General features: G+C 48.0%; 1 protein-coding gene across 9 annotated transcripts in view; it reads left to right on the forward strand.

Moving 5' to 3' along the window:
- Positions 1 to 16,069, forward strand: part of SLC25A48 (solute carrier family 25 member 48) — a 48,120-nt gene extending 32,051 nt beyond the window's left edge. For 2 of the 9 annotated variants that reach the window (XR_013530906.1, XR_013530909.1), the window contains 5 exons: positions 3,941 to 4,198; positions 6,476 to 6,609; positions 12,642 to 12,771; positions 13,435 to 13,572; positions 15,681 to 16,069. Coding sequence is in view for 7 of the 9 variants with exons in the window: in XM_035285233.3 (XP_035141124.2) it covers positions 3,941 to 4,198; positions 6,476 to 6,609; positions 15,681 to 15,884 (596 nt within the window). In the remaining 2 variants the exon portion in view is untranslated. The remainder of the gene's footprint in view (positions 1 to 3,940; positions 4,199 to 6,475; positions 6,610 to 12,641; positions 12,772 to 13,434; positions 13,573 to 15,680) is intronic. The other 7 variants (XM_035285247.3, XM_078359683.1, XM_035285259.3 and 4 more) reach the window with 4 other exon arrangements.
- Positions 16,070 to 24,849: the final 8,780 nt, after the last annotated feature.

A 24,849-nucleotide genomic window follows, 5' to 3' on the forward strand; every position in this document is an offset into this window, starting at 1 on the left:
AACTTTCCAAATCAGTTTTTAAGAGTCATCAACATTTGGTTTTCACAAACTAAAATTGGTCCCCGATGTAGTTACCAAGAACTCTGATGCAGTGTTTTCCCGAGGCTGTCTGTCAAGGCTCCCGGCAGCCCCTGGCTCCACCACCCCAACAAGCTAGAGAGAGCACCTAGCACTGCATGGGCGGCTGGTAGAGATTTCTGCTGTTTTCCAGAAGAAGGCTCTTCTGTTTATTCATCAGTAGGGCTATCTTGCATTGGTCATAGTTTTCCACAGCTCCTACTATTGCTGTTGAATTGAAAATCGGTATTACTGTAAGTGCATCATCATGTTAGGTTTGTGTGACTTTGGGTCTCACCAATGTAGGTGGTATGATGCATTTTTATCTCAGGTATATTTATGTTTAAAACTATAGTAACTACCTATGATGACATTCTGTTCTGTGGACCCAATGGGAATCAGACATCCCGCTATTGCTAGTGCTAGTGCTGATGGACTTGTAAGTTACAACCACTGCCCCAGAGAAAGGTTGCTTCCCAATGAGTGAATCTCATGATATCACAGAGTTCTTGTATTTTGAAAATCAGGAGAGGATGGATAGGCTGTGGAAACTCTTCTCTCCCTAACTGGGCTGTGAACAAAACAGTTTATTTCAAGTATAAGAAGTCACTTCCACTCTAGCGTATGGTGACACCGGTGAATGCAATTGTAAAAACTCATCAGTCGTGCACTTGAGAGCTTTACCTTTTATTGAATACAAAGTATACCTCAATTAAAAAACAAACTGATAAAAACAAGAATAAGATGCCAGAGGAGGAGAACAGGGTCTCTTGAGAGTGAGACTTAAGAATGGGGAGGAGGTCCTTACCACAGTGTAATAAGGAAATGTCAGACAAACCCCGAATCAGGAAAGCTCTATTAACAAGCAAAGGGTTCGTATACTATTAAAAAATGTCAGCGTCACAAGAAACAAAGAAAGGTTGCAAAGGGCAAATGCTGTAAAGGGCATCATGAAGGTCAAATGATAATTTGATTATAGATGGTATATTAAAGTATTGTCAGTGTAGCTATATGAAGCTGGTGACTGTGCTACAGCTATGTAAGACAATATCCCCATTCTTAGGAAATGCGTTTCAACATATTTAGCGGTAAAGATCCATGAACATGTAACTCACCCAGAAATAGTTTAGAAAATAAAGTTATGTATGAATGTGTAAAAATGCATGTGTATGTATACACACACATGCACACAAATTCCCTGTTGTTTACCTTGGGAAGAAAAGAAGGAAAAGGATAGGTTTGGTTCTTGCTTGAGTCTTACTGCCAAAGTGAGTTCAAGGTTTGACAGGTGTTTTTCCAACAGCTGCACCTCCAAACAAACCCATTGCCCTCAGGACCCCTTCTTTCAATCAGTAACTCCTGAAAGCCACATCATACCTGTAGCTGATTCATGAAAACCTTGACTCCTGGTTAGGTCACTGTTACCTGGAAATGAATGGGGCTCAGGCAAAGTTTAAACACTGGGACAAGTACATCGATTCAGTTAAATTGAACACACACGACTGAGTGAGAAGGGCGGGAGGTGAAGAGAGAGGGAGAGAGAATGCACGAACAAGCAAATGAGCTAAAGGTTAGCAATAGATACATCTGAGTACATGGTACATATGGGCCACATTCTTTATACTATTTTGCCTGTTACACTTATTTTGCAAATTTGGAATTATCTCGAAATAAAAAGTGTTTTCAAAAAAAAATTGATAATGAGGGAGATAGAATTCCAAGAGCTTCATAGTATAAACTTGGGTCAGTTTGGAGCTGTGTCAGTATCCTCATGACAGGAGTCACTGTGGTAATTATGCTGCACTAAAAGTCATAAATGGGTAATTCTAAAGCAATAAAAGCTATATTGCTTATGTGGCAATCCTGGGAGAATGAGAGAGAATTTCCTTCTTTCTTATTCTGCAGAGAAAAGGAAAAAGGACAGGATTTTTGTTGACAAGGCCTGTTGGGGTTTGGTGAGTGTTTTCCCAACATCTGTACTTTCAAACAAGCAGACTGTTATCAACATCCTCTCTTTCAATCAGTAACTCCTGAAAGCCACTATTTACCCGTAGTTGATTCATGAAAACCTTGACTCCTGGATAAAGTCAGTGTTACTTAGAGATGAAAGCAGTTCCGGTAAAGTTTATACATTGGGACAATGACATATATTCTGCCTAATGGCAAAATTTCTCCAGATGACCCAGGCAGTAGCACCGTGGGTTTGGAAGGGGAAGGGGTGCCTACTGATCTCTCAGTGTGCTTTCAAAGGCCATCATGTCTGATCTTGCTCAGAGGGGCCTTGTTTCCCTCAAGGTGGCCACCACCCTAGCTCACCACCTAGGGGATCCACTGTGGAAGAAGTTGGCTCCATATCCTGCCCACACTAAAGTTGGCCTAATACAGATAACAGGAATTTACTCCCTTCCCTCCTCGCAGATGGAAAATACAGCCTGACTTTGTTCAAGCACACTTTCCAGGCACACAGAAACCTCCCCCTCTATCTCACCTGCTTCTGGGTCGAGTTAAAGTACAGATTGCAGTTCATTCTTCAGTCTCTAGACTGTGGGGTCATGAAGCTGAATGCTCCTAACTTTTCCTCTGATAAAGATAGACTGTTTGGGGGGACTTGGATGTTGACCTAAATAATGAAAGCTGTCTGCCTGTTTGCCAGCATGTGTAAAGCCAAACTGGAACACTGTACAGGGGATTAAACTCAGGCAGCAAAATAGGCTTGTGGTCACAGACACACTTACTCTATTCTTTCCTGGTCATATCACATTATGTTCCTTCCTGGAGAAGGGAAAGTCAAGAACAAGAGCCTACATTATCTGTACTGGGTCTGCAAGGTCTGTCTGGCCATGAGTCAAAGCCTCAGAGCAGAGAAGGATCCATAGCAGAGAAGACAAGCATCAGAGAGGGAGATGGGCAGCAAATGAGAGAGACGCAGAGTCTTTGCTGGAGACATGGGTAACCCCTGATCTGCCAGCATAGACCTCTGAGGTTAGACAGGAAGATAGCAGCCCTGGGTCCCAGGACTTTCAGGGGCCAAGAGCCCCAGTGCTGCCCTACAACTGTTTGGGTCACAGCCTGGCCAGGGCTGGAGTGAGTCAGTGACAATATACCCAGCCCTCCAGCTTGTGGGTCCTGCCACCAATTCATGTCAGCAACCTTGGTCTCCGTTGATAACTTATTGAGCCCCTACAACGTTCAAGGCACCGTGCCGAACACTGCACATGTGTTACTTCGTTTGTACTCAGGACAACCTATCCCTGTTTCAACGATAAGGAAATGGGTTGAAAATGCTGACCTGCCAAGGTAAATTTCGAATTATTTCCAAATAATTTTAATAAAATTATAAATATTAAATTATAGATTTTGAATTTTATACATAATTTATAAATTATTTTTAATAAGTGGTAGAGCTAGGATTTGCAGCCAGGGCAGTCTGCCTCCAAATCTCATGTACATTTTTGCCCCACCACACTGTGCATAAGTAAGTATGTACACAGACACACACACACACACACACACACACACACACACACACACACACACACAGAGCATGTTGGATTTTCTAACTTCAAAAAAGAATTTGGTGTGCATGTCATAACTGATTCTTGGCATTCTGTAGTCACATCTGCTTAGAAGGAAGTAGTAATGTTGGCCTAACGTAACTGGGGCTCTATCACGTGGCTGAGATTGTCTCCAGTCTGGTTGTGTATGTTGGCAGAGGCTCTTGTTGGGACCTCAGTACCCTGGTTTCAGCTGCCAAGAAGTTCAAAAGATTTGGTGAAAGCCAATGTGCTACATGAGAGGGAACTGTCAGAGGGCTGGGCAGCTCCAGTGCCAGGGAATGTCCAGTCTCTTACCCCTTGCCATCTTCTCTTCCCTGTCTTTGCAGCCAACCTCGGTTTGAAGTCCAGTGCAGTCGCTCTTGGGGAGCAGCCAGTATACCAGGGGCCCGTGCACTGCATTGCAACCATCGTGAGGAATGAGGGCCTGGTGGGGCTGTACCGGGGGGCCAGTGCCATGCTGCTGAGGGACGTCCCGGGCTATTGCCTCTACTTCATCCCCTACGTGTTCCTGAGTGAGTGGATCACACCCGAGGCCTGTGCAGGCCCCAGCCCCTGTGCCGTGTGGCTGGCAGGCGGTGTGGCAGGTAAGGGCAGCAGCAGCTGGAGCTGCACCCCTGTGCCAGCCACTGCAATGGGACAGCTGGGGAGCTGGCCATGCCCTTTCAGCCTAGGGGGAGGGCAGGACACATCCAGGGACTCACCCAACAGTTCTTTGCTAGGCACCTACTCTGTCTCAGGCCTTCTCCCACCTCCTTCTCCTCCTCTGCCCATGTAGCTATGAGAATGGCAGTTCCCATTTGAGCTCGTTTGACTTTCAGGCAATAGATATATTTTGAACACATACTCTGTGTCAGGCATTGCTAAGGTTTGGAAAGGAAATCCATGATCATGGTTCAGTGTATTGAATGCTGGCATGCTGCAACCTTTGTAACGTAAGCATAGTTCTACAAGGTAGGAATTAGTCTCCCCATTTCACAGATGAGAAAACTCAGGTCCAGAGGTGTTAAGTAGCCAATCCCACGTCATACAGCTGGTGCTGACGTATATCAGAGACTCTGCAGCCAGAAAGCTTTAAGTTCAAATCCACACTTCATCATTTTGTGACCACGGACTGGTTGCTTAACCTCCCTGCTCAGAATCCTGCACCACATCCCTCTTTCATTTAAGGTAAAAGTTGACATCTTTGCAATGGTTTTCTAGGCCCTCAGTGACTTGGCTCCCTGTTTCTCACCCACCTCACTTCTACTCCTCTCCCCTTCCTCACTCTCTCCAGCCACACTGATCTCTGCTGCGACTTGACCATGCCTGGCCCTTCCCCAACCACAGGGTCCTTGTACCTGCTGCTTGCACCACCTGAATTTAACAATGTGAAGGCTACTGGGGACTTTGGCAAGGGCCATTTGATAGAGAGAAGGGTGTAAAAACCTGATGGAGAGGCATCAAGAGAGAATGGGATGAAGGATATTGGTGCACCGAAATATACACAACACTTCTGAGGGTTCTGCTATGCTGTAATGAGGAACAGAGAAACAGAGCTCTAGCCAGAGGGGCCTATGGAAGCCAAGAGAAGATGCTATTTAAGAAGGCTGATATCAGAGCATGTTTGATGGGATGGGAAAGATCTAATGGAGAGAAAATCATAAGTCCTCCTCCTCTTCCTCCTCCTCCTCTTCTTCCTCTTTCTCCTCCTCATCGTCACAGTTTGCAACGCTGTCAGCCCATAGCAAACTCATATCAAAGCTCACGTCTTCTCCACCTCACTACAGTTTCCCCTTCTGGCCCCCTGGTGCCTGTGCTCATACCCAGCTCCTAGGAAGACCTCTGTCAGTATCAACTGGCAGAGAGGACAGCAAGTCCCTATCTGCTCTCACTTTTGGGGAAAACAGGTGTGAATGGCCTGGCAGGAAAATCTCATTTTGTGATGCCCTTATCCATGGGCTGAGGGACAAGGGAGTGTACTGGGGCAGCCCAATTGTCCTGGAAGAAGGCACAGATTGGAGAGGCTCCTGGAGGACCAAGGGCAGGAGGCCAAGGGGACCAGAGGCCGGGATAGGCAGAGGGCCCAGGGAAGTCTAAGGTCTCCTTTGGAAGCTACTGGGCAGCAATTACAAAACCATGCAAACCAGTTGCCCTGGACTTTAACATCCATTTGTTTTCTCTCCCCATCTAAGAATGTGCCAATTGCTGTGTTTATATAATAACATGGCATTGTTTTTCTAGAGTTTACCTAAGCGTATCCCATGAGGATGACCTAGGGGCATATGATCCCAAGCCTTCAAAAACCCTTCCCTGCTTTGTTTTTGCCATCCCCAGGCTGGCCCTTCCTTGGTGAGCAGCCTGTCTGCATGTGTTTGCTGAGCTTCTCTGTGTTCAGAGTAAATTCTGCCTTCAGGGAGCTGCAAACCTTCAGCCTCATGCCTTGCCCTGGACTCTCTCCTGGTGCCCTGAGAAGGTGCTGCCTAGTACCCGTGGAGCCTGTTACTCTTTCCCCAATAAAAACTGCTAATAAGACTGCCACATCTCGAGCACTGGCTGTGGACTGGCACTGTGCTCCATGCTTCACGTTTGTCCGTTCATTTGGTCCTCAAGACAGCCCCACAAAGATAGGTGCTGCTGCCTCATTTTACAGATGAGAAGCCCAAGGCTTAGAGACGGGAAGAAACTTCTGTCAAGTCCCACAGTGAGTGGCGAGGGTGAATCAGAAACAGACTTTGCAGGTTCTAAGCCTGAGCTCTGTCCCTTCTCCCAGCTTAGTAAGTCTCTGAATGGTAGAAACTTGCAAGGAATTTCTACCATTTGCCGGCCCCTCCAGATCCTAAGGAGCCAGCCCCTGACACCTGTTTCTTTCTTTCTCTTTGCAGGAGCAATTTCTTGGGGGACAGCGACTCCTATGGATGTTGTGAAAAGTCGACTTCAAGCTGATGGGGTTGATTTAAACAAATATAAAGGTGTCCTGGACTGTATCACCCAGAGTTACCAGAAGGAAGGTCTTAAAGTAAGCCCACAGCAGACTTGCGGGGTCAGTGTCTGTCCTTGGAAGGTGGCTCACACATTTAGGGGGATGTAGGACCATAGAGAAGGGAATCGGGAGACCTAGGGGCTGGTGGTGATTATGTATGAGGCGCTGCAAGCAGGTGCTTCGTCAAGCACTTCACTGGGGTGGTCTTTTCATATGGCCAGTGGAGGAGGTAGGTGCACGGCCGACCTGACAGAGCTCAGAGAGGGCTGGTAAGCTGCCCCCAGCCACACAGCTGGTCCATGGTGGAGCCTGGTCCTTGTCTGTCTGTCACCACAGTTCACCTTCTCATCAAGATAGGCTGGGCGGTCCTTCCTCACAGCTCAGTGCCTTCCCCACCCCGCCACCCCATGGGAAGTCCCAGAGCCACCTCGCCTCCTTCCTGCCCTCAACCAGCTCACTTACCAGCTCCAGGCCCTGTGGACTGTCTTCTGCTCTCCCACCTGAGCTCCAACCCCAGACCTCTGGCCAAGGCTGAGGAGGCGGCCTCCGACCCACTTCCCTGGGCTTCGTCTCCTCTGTTCTGCCTACAGCTCGAAAGCTTAACCTAACACACACCCCTTCCCACCACCTGAAAAGGTGCTACCCCAGGACAGACCAGACTTCCATGTCTGGTGTCCAAGATTATAAACAGATGCCTCACCCTCCGGAGAAACCATCCTGCTGGCTCTTTCATGCATGGGCTCCTTGCTTTCTTGGTGTGGCTCTTAGAGTCAGCAGATGTGGGTGCAAAGTCAGATGTAGCCACTGTGAGCTGGCAGAATCCAAGCAAGTAGCTTCATGTCTCAGGGCCTCAGGTTCTCCCAGAATGATCATCTCTTCCATAAAGGGCAGGGTGTTTGTGGGTTAATACAAAAAGCTTTCCGTTCAGTATGCAACCCATAGGTAAGAGTTAACTCTTTCTCACTGGCATTAGTATTCTCAGCATTGGTTTATTAGTGCCAGTGTTACCCTGGAGCTCTGTCTTTTCTCACATGGCTGCCCCACCCCAGGACTTGCCAGGCCCAGCACAGTCCACCACCATCCCCAGAATCCGTGTCATTGTCTTGCTTCTCCTGTACCTCTCTCAAGGCACTTCTCACACACCACCATGGGTGACAACTATTTCTATACCTCCTTCTCCTCTGTTTCTTACAGCAAGTTTCCTGAGGTCCTGTTTTATGCCCTCCCCCAACTTGGGGAAGATCCAGAGTTGGGATGACCCAGTGTTGAGGTGAATGACAAGATCCAAAAGCTAGATCAAAGGGCCACATCTAAAGTACAGAACTACCAGAAGTCACTGCAGAGTCCCCTTAGTATTCAATAATGGATCAATCACCTCCGCAGAGGATGGAGCGATCTGATTTGATGAAGGCTCCTAGGGAAAAGCGCTTCAGGGCTTTAGTTTTCAAATGCTTATTTTTAGAGAACCCCGTATGTGGTAGGCACAGTTCTAGGAGCTGGGGACAGAGCAGTAAACAAAAGAGAAAAAGCCCGTGCTCTGATTAGCTAATGTGGCAGTGAGCCAACAGTGAGACCTGTCCCAAGGCTGCATTCATACACGTATAGTGGGTAGGATAAGGGAGGTGGAAGCCTCTGGCCTGACCATATTACAGCTGGACTGTTGCGTCCACCTTTGGTCACAGCCCATTAAGCAAGACCCTGGTGGTGCCCAGGAATGAAGAACAGGATATCTTAGCAAGTGGGGAAAGGCTGGACCCCGGGACTCTGGTTAGTATGAGAAGGTGTGATAGGGAGGAAACTTGATTTCTGTCTTTATGTATTAAGGATGGATAAACTCAGAGGTTCACTGTTCTCATTGTTTTAAATTCCTTTTTAAAATATTTAACAAGAGCTGCTCTGACAGAAGGGTGAAGCCCAGCCCTGGTGCAGCCTGGATTGTCTTTCGTATCCTTTGTTTTGTTTTGTTTTTAACAGAAGTGCAGTTTGTGATTTAGCCAATGAGTGCAGAGAGATATAAAAGTGTTTCAAATAGATGATTCATTTTTATTTGAGATGTTTTTGTCTACTTCCCCAAATATGAATGTGTCATAATTCTTAAAAAGTCTGTAGAGGCAAAATATATTGCTGACATTATTTCCTCCAAAAGTAACTGTGCTCTCTGAAGAAAAGTGAAGTCCTGGAAGTCAGCTGAGTTCAGACGATTGGTTTCTTCGTCTCAATAGCATTTGGTCTGTAGTGTTGGATCAGAGACAGATTTTCAGTCAAGATAGTAATACTCAGCTTGAGTAACCACTGCATGATCAGGCCGTTCAAGGTTAATTTTTTAAAATTTGTATTCAGTGGTTAAAAATAGGTGACATATGAACATAGGAAGCTTCCAAAAGTACATGAGGATATACTGTCTCCGTGCCCTGCCTGCAGTCCCTGTCCTTGCTCAAAGGCAATTACCATAAAGTTTCTTGTGATACATTCCAAAAATATTTACAGTGTATACAACAATATATGTGTATGTATATATCTATGTATGCCTATATATGTGTTTACTTATGAACATAAATAGTAACATAAACATAACCACACCATCTAGAACAATCAGGTTGTCTCAAAGGCATTTTTTTTTGAGACAGAGTCTAGCTCTGTCACCAGGCTGGAGTGCAGTAGCATGATCTCGGCTCACTGCAACCTCCACCTCCCAGGTTCAAGTGATTCTCCTGCCTCAGCCTCCTGAGTTGCTGGGATTACAGGCACACACCACCACACTGGGCTAATTTTTGTATTTTTAGTAGAGATGGGGTTTCACCATGTTGGCCAGGACGGTCTCAATCTCCTGACCTTGTGATCCCCACACTTTGGCCTCCCAAATTGCTGGGATTATAGGCATAAGCCACCGCGCCCAGCCATTCAAAGGCAGTTTTCTAGCAGCTGCAGGAGAAGGAGGTAGAGAGGATTCCCCCAGTGCCCCAGGGATGCCTCCAGTTCCCAGCTGGCTTGGGCTCTGGCCATATGGAGCATTCCTCCCCAAGCATTCTTGGCTATGGCTGGCAGAAGCAGATTGCAAAGCCCCAAACCCATCATCATCCAACCTGTTCTTACCAACTTCTCCTGTGGAAGGAGAAGTTGGTGACAGTAAAGAATTAGAAAGGCATTAATTATGATGATGGTGACCAGTTTGAGTAGTTCTTTGTAACCCACTTAGGGATGATCAGTGGTGCAGCCTTTGTGGTGGGGAAAATCAAAAGTCCATGGACTTGTCTGGGCATCCCCAAGTAGAAACAGAAGAAAAGCCTGGTAGTTTTGGAGCCATTCTCTGCCTGCTGTGATGGTTGTCTTTGGGCTACATGGGCCTTAGCTCTGAGTTGGAGAGTTGTCATCTGAATTGACCAGGCAGGTGAAGCACCTTGGTATTCTTGACTCAGTGGAAGCAGCTGCTGTGGAGGGGCTGTGGCAGTGAGATGAGGCTGGATGAAAGACAGAGGGCATTTGTCCAGACAGCTTCTGGAGGCACCAGGGCCAGCTGCCCTGGGGTGCTGTCCCTGGGGAATCAGAGCCTTCCTCCCAATCTAGGAACCCCCCAATTGCAGCCACCAGGACTCTTTCAGTTCAGAGGCTCTTTCATGTCCAAAAGTTCATTCATTCATTCATTCATTTACTCATCCATTCATCCATCCATCCATCCATCCATTCATTCACTGGTTCATTTAATGTGTTTATGAAAGGTCTACTCTGGGCTAAGTGCTTGCAGGTGCTAGGACTTCAGAGGCAAACCACACACACAGCCCTGCATTCACTGTCCTGACTGTGATGGCTAACTCCACCCTCATCCCTGTTGTCTGTCCTTCCTGACAGATAAGTCAGGGACACTTGGAGAACAGTGTGAGGAGTGCTGTGATGGGGAGACACTGAGTGCACAGAAGGTGAGGGGCTATCATCCACCTGGAGGTGACCATGGGGACACTGCCAGGCTGCAAGCCAGGCCTGGGAAGCATTCCAGGCAGAGGGGACCAGGCTCAGTGGAGGAAGAAGGCTTGCCCTTCAGAGGAATGACAGGCTGTTAACCTGCCCAGAGTATCAGGTGTGAGAGGTTGCCCAGAGAAAGTGGAAGGGAGAGCATGTGGGTCCTTGCAAGCCAGGGAAGGGTGTGTACCTGAGCTTAGGCCATAGGGAGCCATTGAGGCTTTGTAGGGTGGGAGTGAAGAGGGGCTCAGTCTGGAGGCTGTATGCTCGGGAAGCTCTGGGTAAAAGCTGGCAGGTCTGCACTTGGTTTGCCTTCTGTGGGCTCTGCAGCAGTGCAGGTCACAGCTGCTGGAGGGAGGACTGTCTGCCTGCCTGCAGGGCCCAGTGCTGGGGGACAGAAGGCTCACACTCCAAGCTGGGTCCTGACTGCCTCCACCTTGCAGAGCAGAGCCAAGCCCAGACCCACAGGGGAGCCTCTGTGGGCACTGGGCATGGAATTTTCCTCTCAGGGTTTGACCCAGTTCCTGGCTGTTATTCAGTCACTGTGGATGAGCTTGTGGAATTTCCGAAAGGTCAGACGTTAGAGAAGAGTGCTAATGTTACCAGGATCTCGCTTGCACCCTGGCTAAACAGCTAGAGGGCTTGGCTGAGCCACTTGTTCCTCCCCAGGGATCCTTGTCCATCAGCTCCTTCCCCAGGGCCACGCTGCACCCTGGAGGCCACTGTGAGGTGCAGGCACCTCTCCTGAAGGAAGGTCACCTGATATCCTAGCCAGTGACAGAGGCCTGCACCAACTGTGCCCAGAGACTGAGGAAGCTGGGGAAGTGCAAAGGGCTGGTTTCTACTTTTTAAAAATGACCAGTTCTGTTTCTCAAACTTAGATAATCATACACGAAGTAGAGAGTAGGTTTCGATTTGTGCCTGACAGTTCTCAAGTCACTTACATTTGTGTGGGGACTTGCTTTTGGATGGTTGTTTTTCCCAGAGGATGCATTAAAGGCCAGCTTCTCTCTGCACGGTCCCCCTCACCAAAGCTCTTATCTGTTCTCATCATTTTCTGGGTCATGTTCTGATTGTTCCTGAATGGGGCTTATCTCCACTAATAGGCTATAACTGCTTGAGGGTTGGAACCACATCACATTTAGGAGCTGACACCCAATACCATGGAAGAAGCTTGAGGCAGGACAAAAAGATCATGGGCAGTGTTTGGGAAGCATCACATAATACTCTCTAGAGATGGAAGACAAATATAGGTGTCATGGAGCAGCAAAGACAGAGTTATCTGCTCATCAGCACAGGCCATTCTTCCTGAGCATGCATCCTAGTGATAGAGATTGAGTCCTAATCCCTCTTAGCTGATAGACCATTGATAAGAATAAGGAGGGGGATGATGGTAATCAGCAGTTAAGGCATGCTTCTACTGTATGCCAGGCACCATGCAAGTGCTTGAAAAGCCTCACCTCATTTAGTCCTTCTAACATCCCTATCAGGTCAATTCTGTTATTAACCCCCTCTTACAGTTAGGAAAATTGAGTTCCAGAGAGTTTGCCATTGGCCCAAGTAACACAGCTACTCAATGGAAAAGCTGTGCCTCAACCCATGTCTGCAGAGTCTTAAGCACAGCTCGAGTTCCGTTCTCTACCACTTTGGGTATGTCCTGTGAAGCCCCTGCCACAGTGAATAGGCATGGCTGGGTACTCTGTCTACTTAGGGTTTCCAGATTCCCGAGGATCATGTGTATGCCTCTGTGTGCGTGTGTACATGTTTGTGTGTTTGTGTGTGTGTACATGTGAGAGAAGAAGAGAGAGAGGGCAATTTAAAAAGCATATGTAGGTGTTTACCAGGCCCAACGGCTTGCCTGTAGTGTTTAGTGCATGTGTATCAGGGTCTGGAAGGAAAAGCACTAGCAGACATGACATGGGGCAGGGCAGGGCATGACAGGGACTTCCCTGTGTGGTCTCTGCCTACACAGGTCCTTTGGGCTCTGTCTGGGAACAGGGCCCGGGTGTGCCAGGTGGTGGAATGGCCCACCATGAGCCATTCTCTACCACTCCTCGGCGGCCCTGCAGAGGGTGTGGGTCAGTCCCCTGCAATAACCGGGCCCCCGTGCAAAGGTGTTTTTCAGAGGCATCACTGTGAACGCGGTGCGGGGCTTCCCCATGAGTGCAGCCATGTTCCTTGGGTATGAGCTGTCACTGCAGGCTATCCGCGGGGACCACGCCGTGACGAGCCCATGAGCGCCAGGTCAGTGTGCTTCCGTCCTGGCCAATTGTGCCTCCTGGAAACTTGAAACTCTTTTTTTTTTTGTCATGAGAATGTTGTGACCTGAAATGTCCTGTTGTTTGTCACATATCTAATCTGTGGTAGGCCTGGGCCATCCTTCTCAACATCAAACAGCAGTTCAGAAATGCCCACCAGTGACTGTGGTGTGCTGGGTCCCCAGGGACTGAGTCTGGCATAGAATGTGCCTGTTTCCAGACAGCTCACCTATCTATCTTCCCATCCAGCAGCTTCCACACCCCTTGCAGAGAAGTGCTTTTACCTTCACTGTGCAGACACAGTGACCCAGGCTCATAGGTGAGGACTGCAACCAGGAAACCCGCAGGGGCCGTCTCCCACCTCCCTACTGACCTGAGAGCCTGACTCAGAGCTACCCACAGACTCCCAGAGCCCATGAGGATAGGTCTCTGCCACTATTTCTTGCCTCCCATACCCTTTCTTTTTCTTTCTCATTGCAGAAAGATCATGGTAGCCTGAGGACTGGTCTAAAGACAGAAATCTGACTCCCATGCTTTCACGCCCTACTTGGCTCCCCATTACCATGTAGATAAAAAGCCTTCACACTGCCTCCTCTGGCCTCATCCCTCACCACTGTTCTGAATGTCCCGCCCTCTCTCTTGCCCCTAGGTCTTTGCTCAGGCTGGTCCCTCTGCCTGACATCCTCTTCTCGCTCCTTCCCTGCTTGTTCTTGGTTTCACCAGCTCTTTGTCACCCAGGCTGTAGAAGTCTCCTCCTCCAGGATGCCGGCTTGCTTTCTCAGCTGGGGTGAGTCGTGCCTTCTGCAGACCATCCCCCACCTCCACCACCACTGCATCCTAAGTGCCAGAGGACGCTCTCACTCCCCAGGCAGGGCTGCTTCAGCCATCCCCACCTTTGCACTGATGGTGCCTGGCACCATCCCCATAGGCCTCCTCTTCCTCCTGTGCTTTTTCTTCCTCGTTGCTCCTTATCTGGTCCCAAACTGGCTACCTGGAAAGCCCAGAAGACAAAGTGGGGGTGGACTGAACTTTCTAGTTGACCAAGAGGCCATTTGACATCAGCCTTGGTTACCACAAACTCTCCTAGGAAGGATGATCTTTGTCTCTAAAACCTCACTGCTGCCTCCCCTGTGAGCTGGCAGGGGCATTCTCGTTCTTGGGACAGCAGAGCCCTGCCGTGGTGCATGGGCAGTGCCAGAACCTGTACAAAGGGCGGGGCCTGACCAATCAGGCTGACTGTAGTGAGCCCTGGACAAGCCCCAGAAGCTGGCTTCAAATAAAACACTCTCCAATTTTTGCTAAAGCGGCAACATTCACAGCTTTTCTGGCTTTTTGCCCTTTCTTATAAAAGGAAAAGGGTAGCAACACAGTTTGCATAATTAAACATCCTGAGTGAAGAGTTACTGCATTTGGGTGACATCCAGGACAAGGAATTTGTCTTATTCTTAAAGCTGTGCTCAGATATTGGCCATTTCCCCCTTTTAAGAGAGAAAAGTAATTTCTTTAAAATCCTATAGTAAACGCCATGCATTTTTATTGTAGAAAAAAATAGAAAATTCAAATAAACAGAAAGAACAAAATAACAAGACCTGTCATCACAAGACCTTGTTATTATCCTTCCAAGGCTGTCTTATGTGTATTTCCAAATCAGGACCCTGCTCTACATAGTGTTTTACGGCCCTCTCTTCCCATTTAGTAGTTTGGGACCATTTTCCCATGTCATGACATCTTCAGCTACAAGATGGTTTTAATGCCAAGACCTCCCAGATCCCAGAGTGGCTGGATGCCTGCCCATCCTGTCGTACCTGCCACTGTGACCAGCCTGGTGATTAACTGCTTCAGGACAAAGGAGGAAGTTTCTAGCAAGCCAATCACAATTGTTCTGCATTTGGCCTTTCACAAGCAGTGACCAACCCCAGTGGAAGCTTTTCTTTCTGAAAGCGCTCTTTCTTGTGAGGAGCACGGCTGCCTATCTGCCTTAGGAGGGAGGACTGCTAAGGCAGGGAGGAGGCTGCTGCCTCCTGGTGGGAGAGGGAGGTTCCTGGTCACCCGTCTGCAGATTCATCTTAAACAAGTCTTGCCCATGGCATCCAGCTTCCTGCTCTAACCCAAAACACTAAGGCCTTTTAATGACATGGATCTTAATTTACCAAGTAGCTCTGAGATTTGGGGCAGGCCATGGTCAGGCAGCAAGCACACCCACCCTTTGAATGCCTCCCACATTGTCTAGACTCAGGACAGAGTGAGACGGTGTATATTAGAGATCTAGGGAGGCAAGCAGTCCCTAAGAAGTGGCAGGGTGGGGACCATCTCAAGAGTTCCTGGATACAGATGGCAGGGATGGTGTGAGAATTGTTTCTAAGAGCTTGCAGGAGATAGATGACCCAGCTCCAGCAGCGCCAGGTGCGTTCCAACAGCCAGGCACAGAGATCTCCGCCACTCCCCTAGGTCCCATGTGGGAAGCTCAGTGACCTTTGGTGGCAGAAGTGGCATCTCATCCACTCACCAGCAGCTAGATTGTAGATTTGTCTGTGGCTCATGAATCCAACTCTGCCATCCCTACCTGTCCACCAAGACTGGCCCCCAGAGCTTCTTGGAATAACACTGGTCTGCCCTCTGTCCTGACATGCGCCCTCCAGACCTCATTAGCCTGCCTTCAGTTTCAGGAAAACCCATGTTCACGGAAAGAAGATACAGTCTTCTTATGATACCTTTTTATACCTTTTTTTTTTTAACATTTGCAAGTAGCCCCGGCAACCTGAGAGCCTCTGCCGGTCTGTACTTTGCCTCTTGGTGCTTCACATACCCAGGCTCCAAATGGGTTGTCTGACCCCGAGATCCAAGATTTCAAGACTCCAGTTAGATGACGTTCTTGTCTTTCCTCCTGTTTCCCAGGGCTTTGTTCCATTAACAGGTCAATGCAAAAGTGTCTGCAGAACCCATGGTGCGAATTTACTGAAGAGAAAGATGGACTTCCTGCCAGGTGGGCTTTCAGCCAAGCACGCTGTCCTCAGAACCCCTTCCTCCTTCCTTCACAAGCACTCTGATCCTCACCCTGGCTGGGGCAGTGGAGCTCCTGCCTTGGAGGGATGCAGCTGACCATTGGTCAACTGATCGACTATTTTGGTTTTGGATTTGCACCGGGTAACAACAGACGAACAGACCAGAACAAAACAAAACTGGATTAAATTGGCTCTGCCCCCATGGCTGTTGTAAACTCACTGGGAATTCACGGAAGAGCTGGAGTTGGCTCTCAGTTTCCAAATAAAAGCATTAAAAACCTCTTCACATTGTTTCTGTAGCAGATGCCTCTGCCTGGCTTCCAAGAGAGGCACCTGGCCACTGTCATTCCTCTCTCTGTTCAGGCCTCTGTGGGTATTACAGGCCCAGAGGGAAACCCCCTTCACACAAGTGAGGAGAGAAATTGACAGGGGCAGCCTGGCTTCTTTTTTCCCCAGATGCCTAAAAGTCAGCAGGGGAGGGCATAGCAGATGAAAAGGGCAATGAGGGACAGAAACCTAGGGGTTCTCCCACCCTGAGCAGTGACACATGTTGGTGACTTGCTTCAGAGAGGCTGGCCCTGAGCTTGGTTGGGGTGGGCACTCTCTGGGCCTTATTTTTACATGGAGAAAGAAACAAAACAAAATACTTGGTCCACAGTCTGGTTTCCAGAGTGACTTCATTGTTCTAAATTTTATTCCCTACTAGAGCCACGTGGGGAGGCCATTACTATTTCGCTGTTACATGGCTTGAGTCCCTGCAGCCTCTCCCAATTCTATGCCCACAATAAGCATTCCCAGCCAATCATAGAGCCCTTTCTTGATGAGCTGAATGGCGCCTCAGAATCCTTCTCAGCACAGTGCCCCAGCAGCCACCACCAGCTGCACAGAACTGTCATACTAAATAAATCTATTTACCATCCCTGGCTTAAATCCCAGTGCAGGAAATGTCCCCAAATTTGTTCTTTATTCTTTCCCGTGAAAAGGTCTTCCTTGGTTTCTCCACTATCCTGTTCTCCCACTGTCCCCTGCCTTTGAGTGATTTGGCATATCTGAAAATTCTCTGCCTTAATAGACCCAAGACAAAAGCAATACTTTTGAAAGTGTTCAGTCTCTTCGGTGTAAAGCCTGTTAGTGGAGTGGAGGGTTCCCTGCTTGAAATAAAACCGTCAGCGTGCCCTCCTCAATCTTTCTCTTCACAGCTTCCAGGACTGCAGGGTCCCCTGGGCATCTCTGTAGGCTTCAGTTCAAGCTGCCCACCCTCCAGCAGTGGGACATTCATTCATTTGTTCAGTCATCAAACATTTGTTGAGCAGGTGCTGACCTAGGTGGTGGGAACAGCCACAAGGGACTCCGGTGGAGAGGCTCTATTGACTGGAGAGACGAGCCTGCCTGTCTGCCCCAGCATCACGGCCTGGGTGGGCATGGAGGATGTGAGTGGAGAGCTGTTTCTGGCACCTGGTTCATCCCTGAGTAGACCTGAAGTCTCTGCTCTAACACATTCTAGAATGTGTTTCTTAAGTCTGCCTCAACTGGACCATTTCCCGGTGCTAGGTGTGGTTGCACAGTTTGTTTGGTAGGGGTGCTGTGTCCAGAAGGCCAACTGGGGTCTTCTACTGGATGCTCCTGATGAGGCTGAGATGCAACAACCACCTTCAGGTGTCTGAGCCTTTCCTAGTTTCTATTAATCATCACGGCACCTCTTGATAGTAGGAGGAGGTAAGCAGAGAGAAGCATGCTGATCCAGTTTACAGATGAAGAAACTGAGGCTCCGATGTAACTGAGCCCCAGCTCAGGACTTTACCACCAATCACATTTGATAATCTTCCTGAGGCTATACTCCCCTGCTGTCCAGCCCAGGGAACATCACCAGCAGCCATGATGATGGCTATTTTGTGGTGTGAAAAAGATAAAGTTGTTGGGACATGTAAGGGTGGAGTCTCAAACTGCTATTGAAGGCCTCCTATGAACCACATCAGAACTGCCCTTCTGGACTCACCTCCCATTGCTCTGGTCCAGGTTCCCTGAGCTCCCATCATTTCCCTCATCCTGTCCAGTGCCAGACATATAATAGGCATTTAAAGGTTTGCCGAAAGAATTCCCAAGTGATCCAACCAGCCTGCTGGCCCGCTGCTGTCTGCTCAGCGCCCTCTAGGCTTCCTGCCTCTGTGCTTTCCTTTAACCTATAGGACACTCTTACCCCCAGCATCACCAGACACAGGAATGCTCCCTGTTTTCAGCCCAGCTCAGATGCTTTAAGCCCTTAGGTGTTTGGGCTTCCTAGATTCTCTCTCTCTCTCTTCTCCCAGCAGCATCCATGGCCCTTACAGCGACGTGACCCTCTGGCACTGTGTCCCTCCCTGTGCTACAGTCATGTCTGTGTGCCCTCTCTTTCTCACCGGCCTGTGCCCACCTTCACAGCCAGGGCTTAGTTGTCCCAAACCTTAGATTCAGCATAGCAGCAAGCACAAACAGGGTTTAGAATAAAGGAAGCATAAATTAATGGGCAAAAATGCAGCCACAACCATGTTCATTGAGAATTGCTTATAATAATGAAAATTCAGAAACTTTCTAAATGCCTATCAATAGAAGAGGGGGTTAAACAAATTGAGATGCATCCATACTCTAGAATAGTATCACACAGCCACTAAAAAGAATGAGGTGGACTTTAAACATATTGTCATGGAAATATGTCAGCAACATTGTAAGTGCAGAAATGGAAGAGTGGAATAAAGTATATGATGTTATTCATTTTCATTTAAAAATACATATTATATATGTGTAACTACATGGGCAATGAAAAACTCTGGAAGGGTACATACCGGATTTAGTAGTGGCTATTTCTGGGATGTAGGGTCGGGAGAAGGCTTTTAGTTCTCACTTTGATGGCGGTGATTTCTTTGTACATCACTGTAATGAGTGATTTGATGATGGCGATTACTACAATGTTTCGATTTTTTACAGCATGTACATATTGTTTTCATAATTTCTTAAAATAAAAGCACATCTTATTGCTGAGCTAGGGCTCCCTGCTGGGCACTTGTTTTTCAGGCTGCAGGCTGGCTCTGCCTCACTGCCCAGCCTCAGCCTGGCTCTGAATAACAGCCCCTGCCACCTCTCCCCACCCCCACCCTCCTCCATGCTGGGCAGACACTGCCTCAGCACACTTTCTGCACTCTCACTCCCACCCAGGAGCACCTGGGCTGCGATGAATGAAACTCAGCCTTAATGAAGAAACTGGCTCCAACCCAAACACATCTCATGTGGTAGCCAGAACTGGGAGGGGTCAGCCAGAAATGGCTCTGCTTCCTCTTTGATTTTTCTGGAGGGCAATCTTGTGGAATAGTTGGGGCCAACAACTTGGGAGTTTTCCCCCATCGACACATTATGGTTTTATTTCGCCAAATGTGTGTGTGTGTGTGTGTGTGTGTAGTCTGACAGTGCCCAGTGCTGTGCTAGGTATTGGGTGAAAATGGCAGGGAGCCTGCCCTCAGGAAGCTTAGTATCAGGCATTAATTTCTGTGTCATGATCAGGAAAGTCTTTAAACAAATGGAATTCTATTTTTAAGAAGGATGAAAACGGAACAGAATTCCAAGCCAAGCACCAGTTTTGGTGTCTGTGTCCTGGAGTTGGGGGGCTTCAGGATTGGCCAGTTTGCCTTACTAGGGATGATAAAAAGAACAAAAACCATTACCATATACAGCAGCAGTTCTCAATAGCATCCTCTTTCACTCCTAAAAATTATTAAGTGCCCCCAAAGAAGATCTGCATATATATACCAACATTTACCGGAAATTCAAGCAATTTCAAAAATATTTATCCATTTAGGTATAATAATAAACCCATGACGTTTTGCATAAATAACATTCTATATAAATAACGATTCTTTCTAAACCAACATAATTAACGAGAAGACTTGCATTGTTTTCTCTTCTTGCGGCTAAGTCTGGCTTAAACAGAGGGCAATTGTTCCCCTGTCTGCTTTTGCTTTTAGTCTATGGGTTATCTCTTGAAATGTTGCCTTTGGGAAACTCCATTGTGCACTTGTGAGAACATGAGATTGAAAAGAGCAGATAGCATCTTAGTGGTCTATGAAAATAGTTTTGACCTCGTGGGTTCCCTTTGAGAACTGCTTGCCCTAAAGGAAAAAAAAAAAAAAAAAAAAAAAATCTCTCACCCAAAGGCTGATACACAGCAGAACCGCCACTCGGTGGCAGCAGAGGTCAACCAAACCCTCCGCAGGAATCCGCGTCTGGGAGTGCAAGACCTTGGCCCTGAGGGGAGAGCACAAGGGCCCGTGACACTTCTCTTCCTGTTTCCTGGGTGTCTCCATCTCCTGTGGTCTTGCCCTTTTCCTTCGCTGTGGTGGAAAGATCTTCACAGGAGGGAGACCTTCCCCTTGGATTCCCGTTACAGGTGGGCCATCGGCTACCTGTGTGCTCTTGCAGGCATCGACACTGGTCTCCCTTATCTAACTTGCAGGGCCGGGCGCGGTGGTTCACGCCTGTAATCCCAGCACTTTGGGAGGCCGAGGCGGGTGGATCGCGAGGTCAGGAGATCGAGACCATCCTGGTCAACATGGTGAAACCCCGTCTCTACTAAAAATACAAAAAAAAATTAGCTGGGCATGGTGGCGCGTGCCTGTAATCCCAGCTACTCAAGAGGCTGAGGCAGGAGAATTGCCTGAACCCAGGAGGCAGAGGTTGCGGTGAGCCGAGATCGCGCCATTGCACTCCAGCCTGGGTAACAAGAGCGAAACTCCGTCTCAAAAAAAAAAAGAATCAAGTGCAAAGGTGGTTTTGTAAACTGTAAAGTGCAAAACATAGGGGCTGGAGGAATGGGGGCACTGTGTGATTTTTCTGGTTTCCGTTCTTTGCCTGCCTTCTTCTCTGAGTCTGGGTTGTTTGCTTTTTCCAGGAGGTGAACACAGGGTGACCCCAGTGTTCCCTCATCTCTGCATGTGAAGCCCTGAGAGCTGCAAAGGTTTGGCCTTTGGACCTCCAGAGTGGACACCAGTTAGCAAGCATGGGCTAGGGTGGTGCAGACACTGACGTGGCCCTTCTAACGCCTGAGATGCCTCATGAGTCATTGATTCAAGCCTTCCAAGGTTCTGATCCCCAATGCCCACTCTGCTAGGCCGGCATCAAAGAGGTTTCTAAGAAATGTTTGGTCCAGCAGAGAAGTCCAGCCCTTGAACACCAGGAAGCCAGAAACCATCCAGAGAAAACTTCGCTTTTCTGGCTGGGCCTGTGGAGGGGCCAGTGAGCCACGCCCTCAAGTCTCAAGTCCCATATCCCCGTGCCTCTCCTCTCCTCTCAGTATCGACCAGGTTTCTCCCTGCTCCTGCACCGGTGGATCCAGGGGACAGCGGCAGCCCCTTCCTCACCGCACACTGAGGCCAGCGCCTGCTCCTCACTGCGCACTTACTAGTGTCTGCTGAGTGAATAAATCACATCCTCAGGTCTGCAGCAAATACATAAAGCTTTCTTTATTTTTTGTTAACTCAACTGAATTTTTTTTTCAAGCTGACAACAGAAAAAAATAATTTTGCTATTTCAGGGTAAAACTTAGAAAGTCCAAGTTAAATGCTCAGTTCAAGAATTTTTCCTCCTCCACCTTCCCCTGGGGTTGGCTTTAAATCCAGGGGGTGGGGGATTTGGGATTTAGGGAGAGGCTTCAGGGTCCTGGGAGATGCTCTGTCCTACCCTGGTGTTCTTCCTGGCTAGTCCTGGGCATGGCTTTCCCTCCAGGATGGCTTCAGTCCCATTTGGTCCCTGATGTGTGGTCCTCATATATACCCATCCCAAGGCCTCTCCAGCCTTATCACCCTCCAAGACACATCAGTGCTCCTCTCTGCCCTGTATGAACATCCTTGGTTTCTCTTTTGGAACTATTCGGGGTGCTGCATCAAGCCCACCTTCCTAGGACCTGTGGGTCTTCCTCCCTATACCCCACCTTATGTGTGGTGGCAAGAGGCATTCTCTTTTCATGGCATCTCCCAGGGCATTCGGGGCATGCAGCTCACGTGCCCTTCACTCTCGGTTTTCTACCATCCCCTGGAGTTCTGCCCCCTACCCCAAGGCTCTGCTGGGGGCCAGGCAGAGAGCCCTTCTCTAGGGAACTCAGCCGTGTCTGCCATCATCCTCTCCTCTCTGGCTTCTCTTCCATAGCCCAAGGAGTTACTTCCTATCCCAGAGCTAGGAGAGTTACCACTAGAAATTCTAAAGCCGAGAATTAAACTCTGTGTCAATAGCCTCTGTACCAATAAGTGCAAAATCTGACAAAATCCAATCTCATTCATGATAAAGTGCTCAACAGATTGAAAATACAAGAGAATTTTCTCAGCCTAATAATAAGCATTTTTATGAAAAGTCCACAGCTCACATCATATTAATATTTAATTGTGAATGACTGGATGCGTCCCCACTAAAATCAGGAACAAAAGAAGAATGTCTGCTCTCACCAACTTTTATTCAACATTGTATTGGAAGTTCTATACAGAAATTAGGTGAGAAAATGAAAGAAAAGGCACCCAAATCGGAAAAGAGAAGTAAACTAACTATTTAAAGATGATATGATATGGTATAAAGAGTGATGTTTGCACAACATGCCACTATACTAAAATCCATTGAATTATACACTTTTAGTGGGTGAATTGTATTGTATATAGTATATGAAGCACATCTCAATGAAACCATCTTTTTTGTTTTTTGTTTTGTTTCGTTTTTTAAATAAGGTCTTGCTCTGTTGCCCAGGCTGGAGTGTGTAGTGGTGCAATCATGGCTCACTGCATCCTCTACCTCCTAGCTCAAGCGATCCTCCCATCTTAGCCTCCTAGTGGCTGGACTACAGTTGCATGTCACCATGCCCAGCTAATTTTTGTATTTTTCATGGAGACTGGGTTTCACCATCTTGGCCAGGCTGATCTCAAACTCCTGAACTTGGGTGATCTGCTTGTGTCAGCCTCCCAAAGTGCTGGGATTATAGACATGAGCCACAGTGCCTAGCTAAAGCCATCTTTTTAAGGCGATAAAAACAAACAATGAAGCCCTTTGGGTCCTCTTTGTGTTTGTGCTGAGGCCTCCCTTTGCAGAGAAAAGGAGGTCTTGGTCTGGGGTCAACGAAACAGGGTGACGAAATGTGGCAATGGGAGGAGAGGAACGGTGAGGTTGAGACATCACAGCATCTTCCTGCTTCAAACTGGATGGATGGACAGAGGGAGGGAGGGAGAGATGGACGAGCCAGCTTTATGGCTGGCCACATCTTGGCTTGGCTTTGGCCAGCAGTGTGTGCTTTGGCCTGGAATCTACTGGAAACAGCTCTGCCTGGGGCCTGGCAACCTGGCAAGAGTAGCAACTTAACCACTTGTGAGCAACATGCTTCTGGCCAAGTTATGCAACCTCGTTGGGCCTAGTTATCTCATTTGTGCAGTGGGAAAAATTACATGCAACGATTATATAAATATCTCATGGCGTTGTTGTGAGGATCCAACCAGATATTCTACAAAATAGGCTTAGCAGAGTGCCTGGTACAGAGTAAACACTAAATGTTGGTTCTCCTTTCTCCAGGGCAGCTTCTTGATGAATCTCAACTCTCCTGCCACAGAGATGATAATTACAGCACACTTCACTGTAAGTAAACCCTCCTTGGAGCTTGTCTGCAGGAGTGAGCACTACAGATTATGTGACTTTTGCAGAAAAGCAGAGGGACAGCACCAAGCTACTCTGGTGATTAATCTGCAGCAGTGGGTGGAAGCTCGTCTCTGCCCATCTCCTCTGGTAACACACCGCATTTCCGAGTTGTATTCTGAAATCATCAGCAGCCACCAGCATCTGTCCCTGCTGTGATCCTGCTTGGGGTGAGCATTGCTGAGATGGGTGTCTCCCCATGCTGCAGGTGGTAAACCACAGTGTCACATGATGCAACTCTGTCTGGCCAGTCATTCAGAAAACTCACATGGAGGAGAGGAGGAGAGAAGGCCCTGCAGCTGCTGTCTGGAACTCCATGCACCTGCTGTCCAGGGAGCTACAGAAAACTCTGTTCCTCCTGGAGACACCCAGCCCAGCCCCAGATAAAAAGTCTTGGAGAGAGTGCCTCACTCCCTTAGTAAGTAGGGCATGAGCTAGACATAGGCTGTTTTGTTAATGCAGCTTACCAATTTCGTATCATGATTCTGAAATCTAAATAGCTCTGAAAACTCAAGGACTCATTTGGCTGCAAAACTTGACCGTTTCGGTGACTGCTACAGGATTGATATGTTTAATTATGGAATCTTGCCCCAGGCTCTGCTACGTGTTATGTAATATATGGCGCATGGATTGTTTCAACTTTATAAAAGGCTAAAAAGCTTGAATGCTGAAACCTGTCAGACTCCCTTAGTTTCTGGATATGAGAGTGTGGCCTGGAATTATGATGGGTCTATTTTACCCTCAGGCTGTGGTCTGAAGAAGCACAATGTTCATCCTAGGCGTAAAGAGAATAAGAAGGGGCAGAATGCAAACAGCAAAGGGTTTAGAAGCAGAGAGCGCTAGGGATGAATCTTCCTCTAAATCTCTCCACCTGTGGGATCTTGGGAATGCCATCCAGACTTTCTAAACTTTGGTTTCAGTATCTACAGAACAGAAACACTGTAATAATAATATCTACTTCCTACCTGAACTAGTGGGCGAAGCACTTAATTATTAAGCATTTATTCTGCATGCCCGCATTCTTGAGTAGTCTCCCACCTGCAAACTGCTGCCGTCTCCTCTTTTAGGCACATGGCCAGTTTCTCAGGACCCTAGCCCTCTTGGCAGGGTCCCCTGCCTCCCTCACTTAGACTTGCCTTCAGCCTCCCCTAGCAGCAACCCTCAGATGGTCCCCATAGACACCCTCAGTAACTGCTCCCTGCAGCCCCCTGCAGCCCTCCTGTGAGCCCGAGGGCTATATTCAGCATCAGGACTCATCACTACAGAAGTCTCTGATCTGTTTTTCCCCTTAACAACGCAAGTAGCTTTCTTCACTCTGAGCAGCAAGAAATGAATAATTGCCTAGGGACCAGCTCATGTTGTTTCCCCCCATATAT

The sequence above is a fragment of the Callithrix jacchus genome, chromosome 2, assembly GCF_049354715.1.
Source record: "Callithrix jacchus isolate 240 chromosome 2, calJac240_pri, whole genome shotgun sequence".
NCBI classification, from domain to species: domain Eukaryota; kingdom Metazoa; phylum Chordata; class Mammalia; order Primates; family Cebidae; genus Callithrix; species Callithrix jacchus.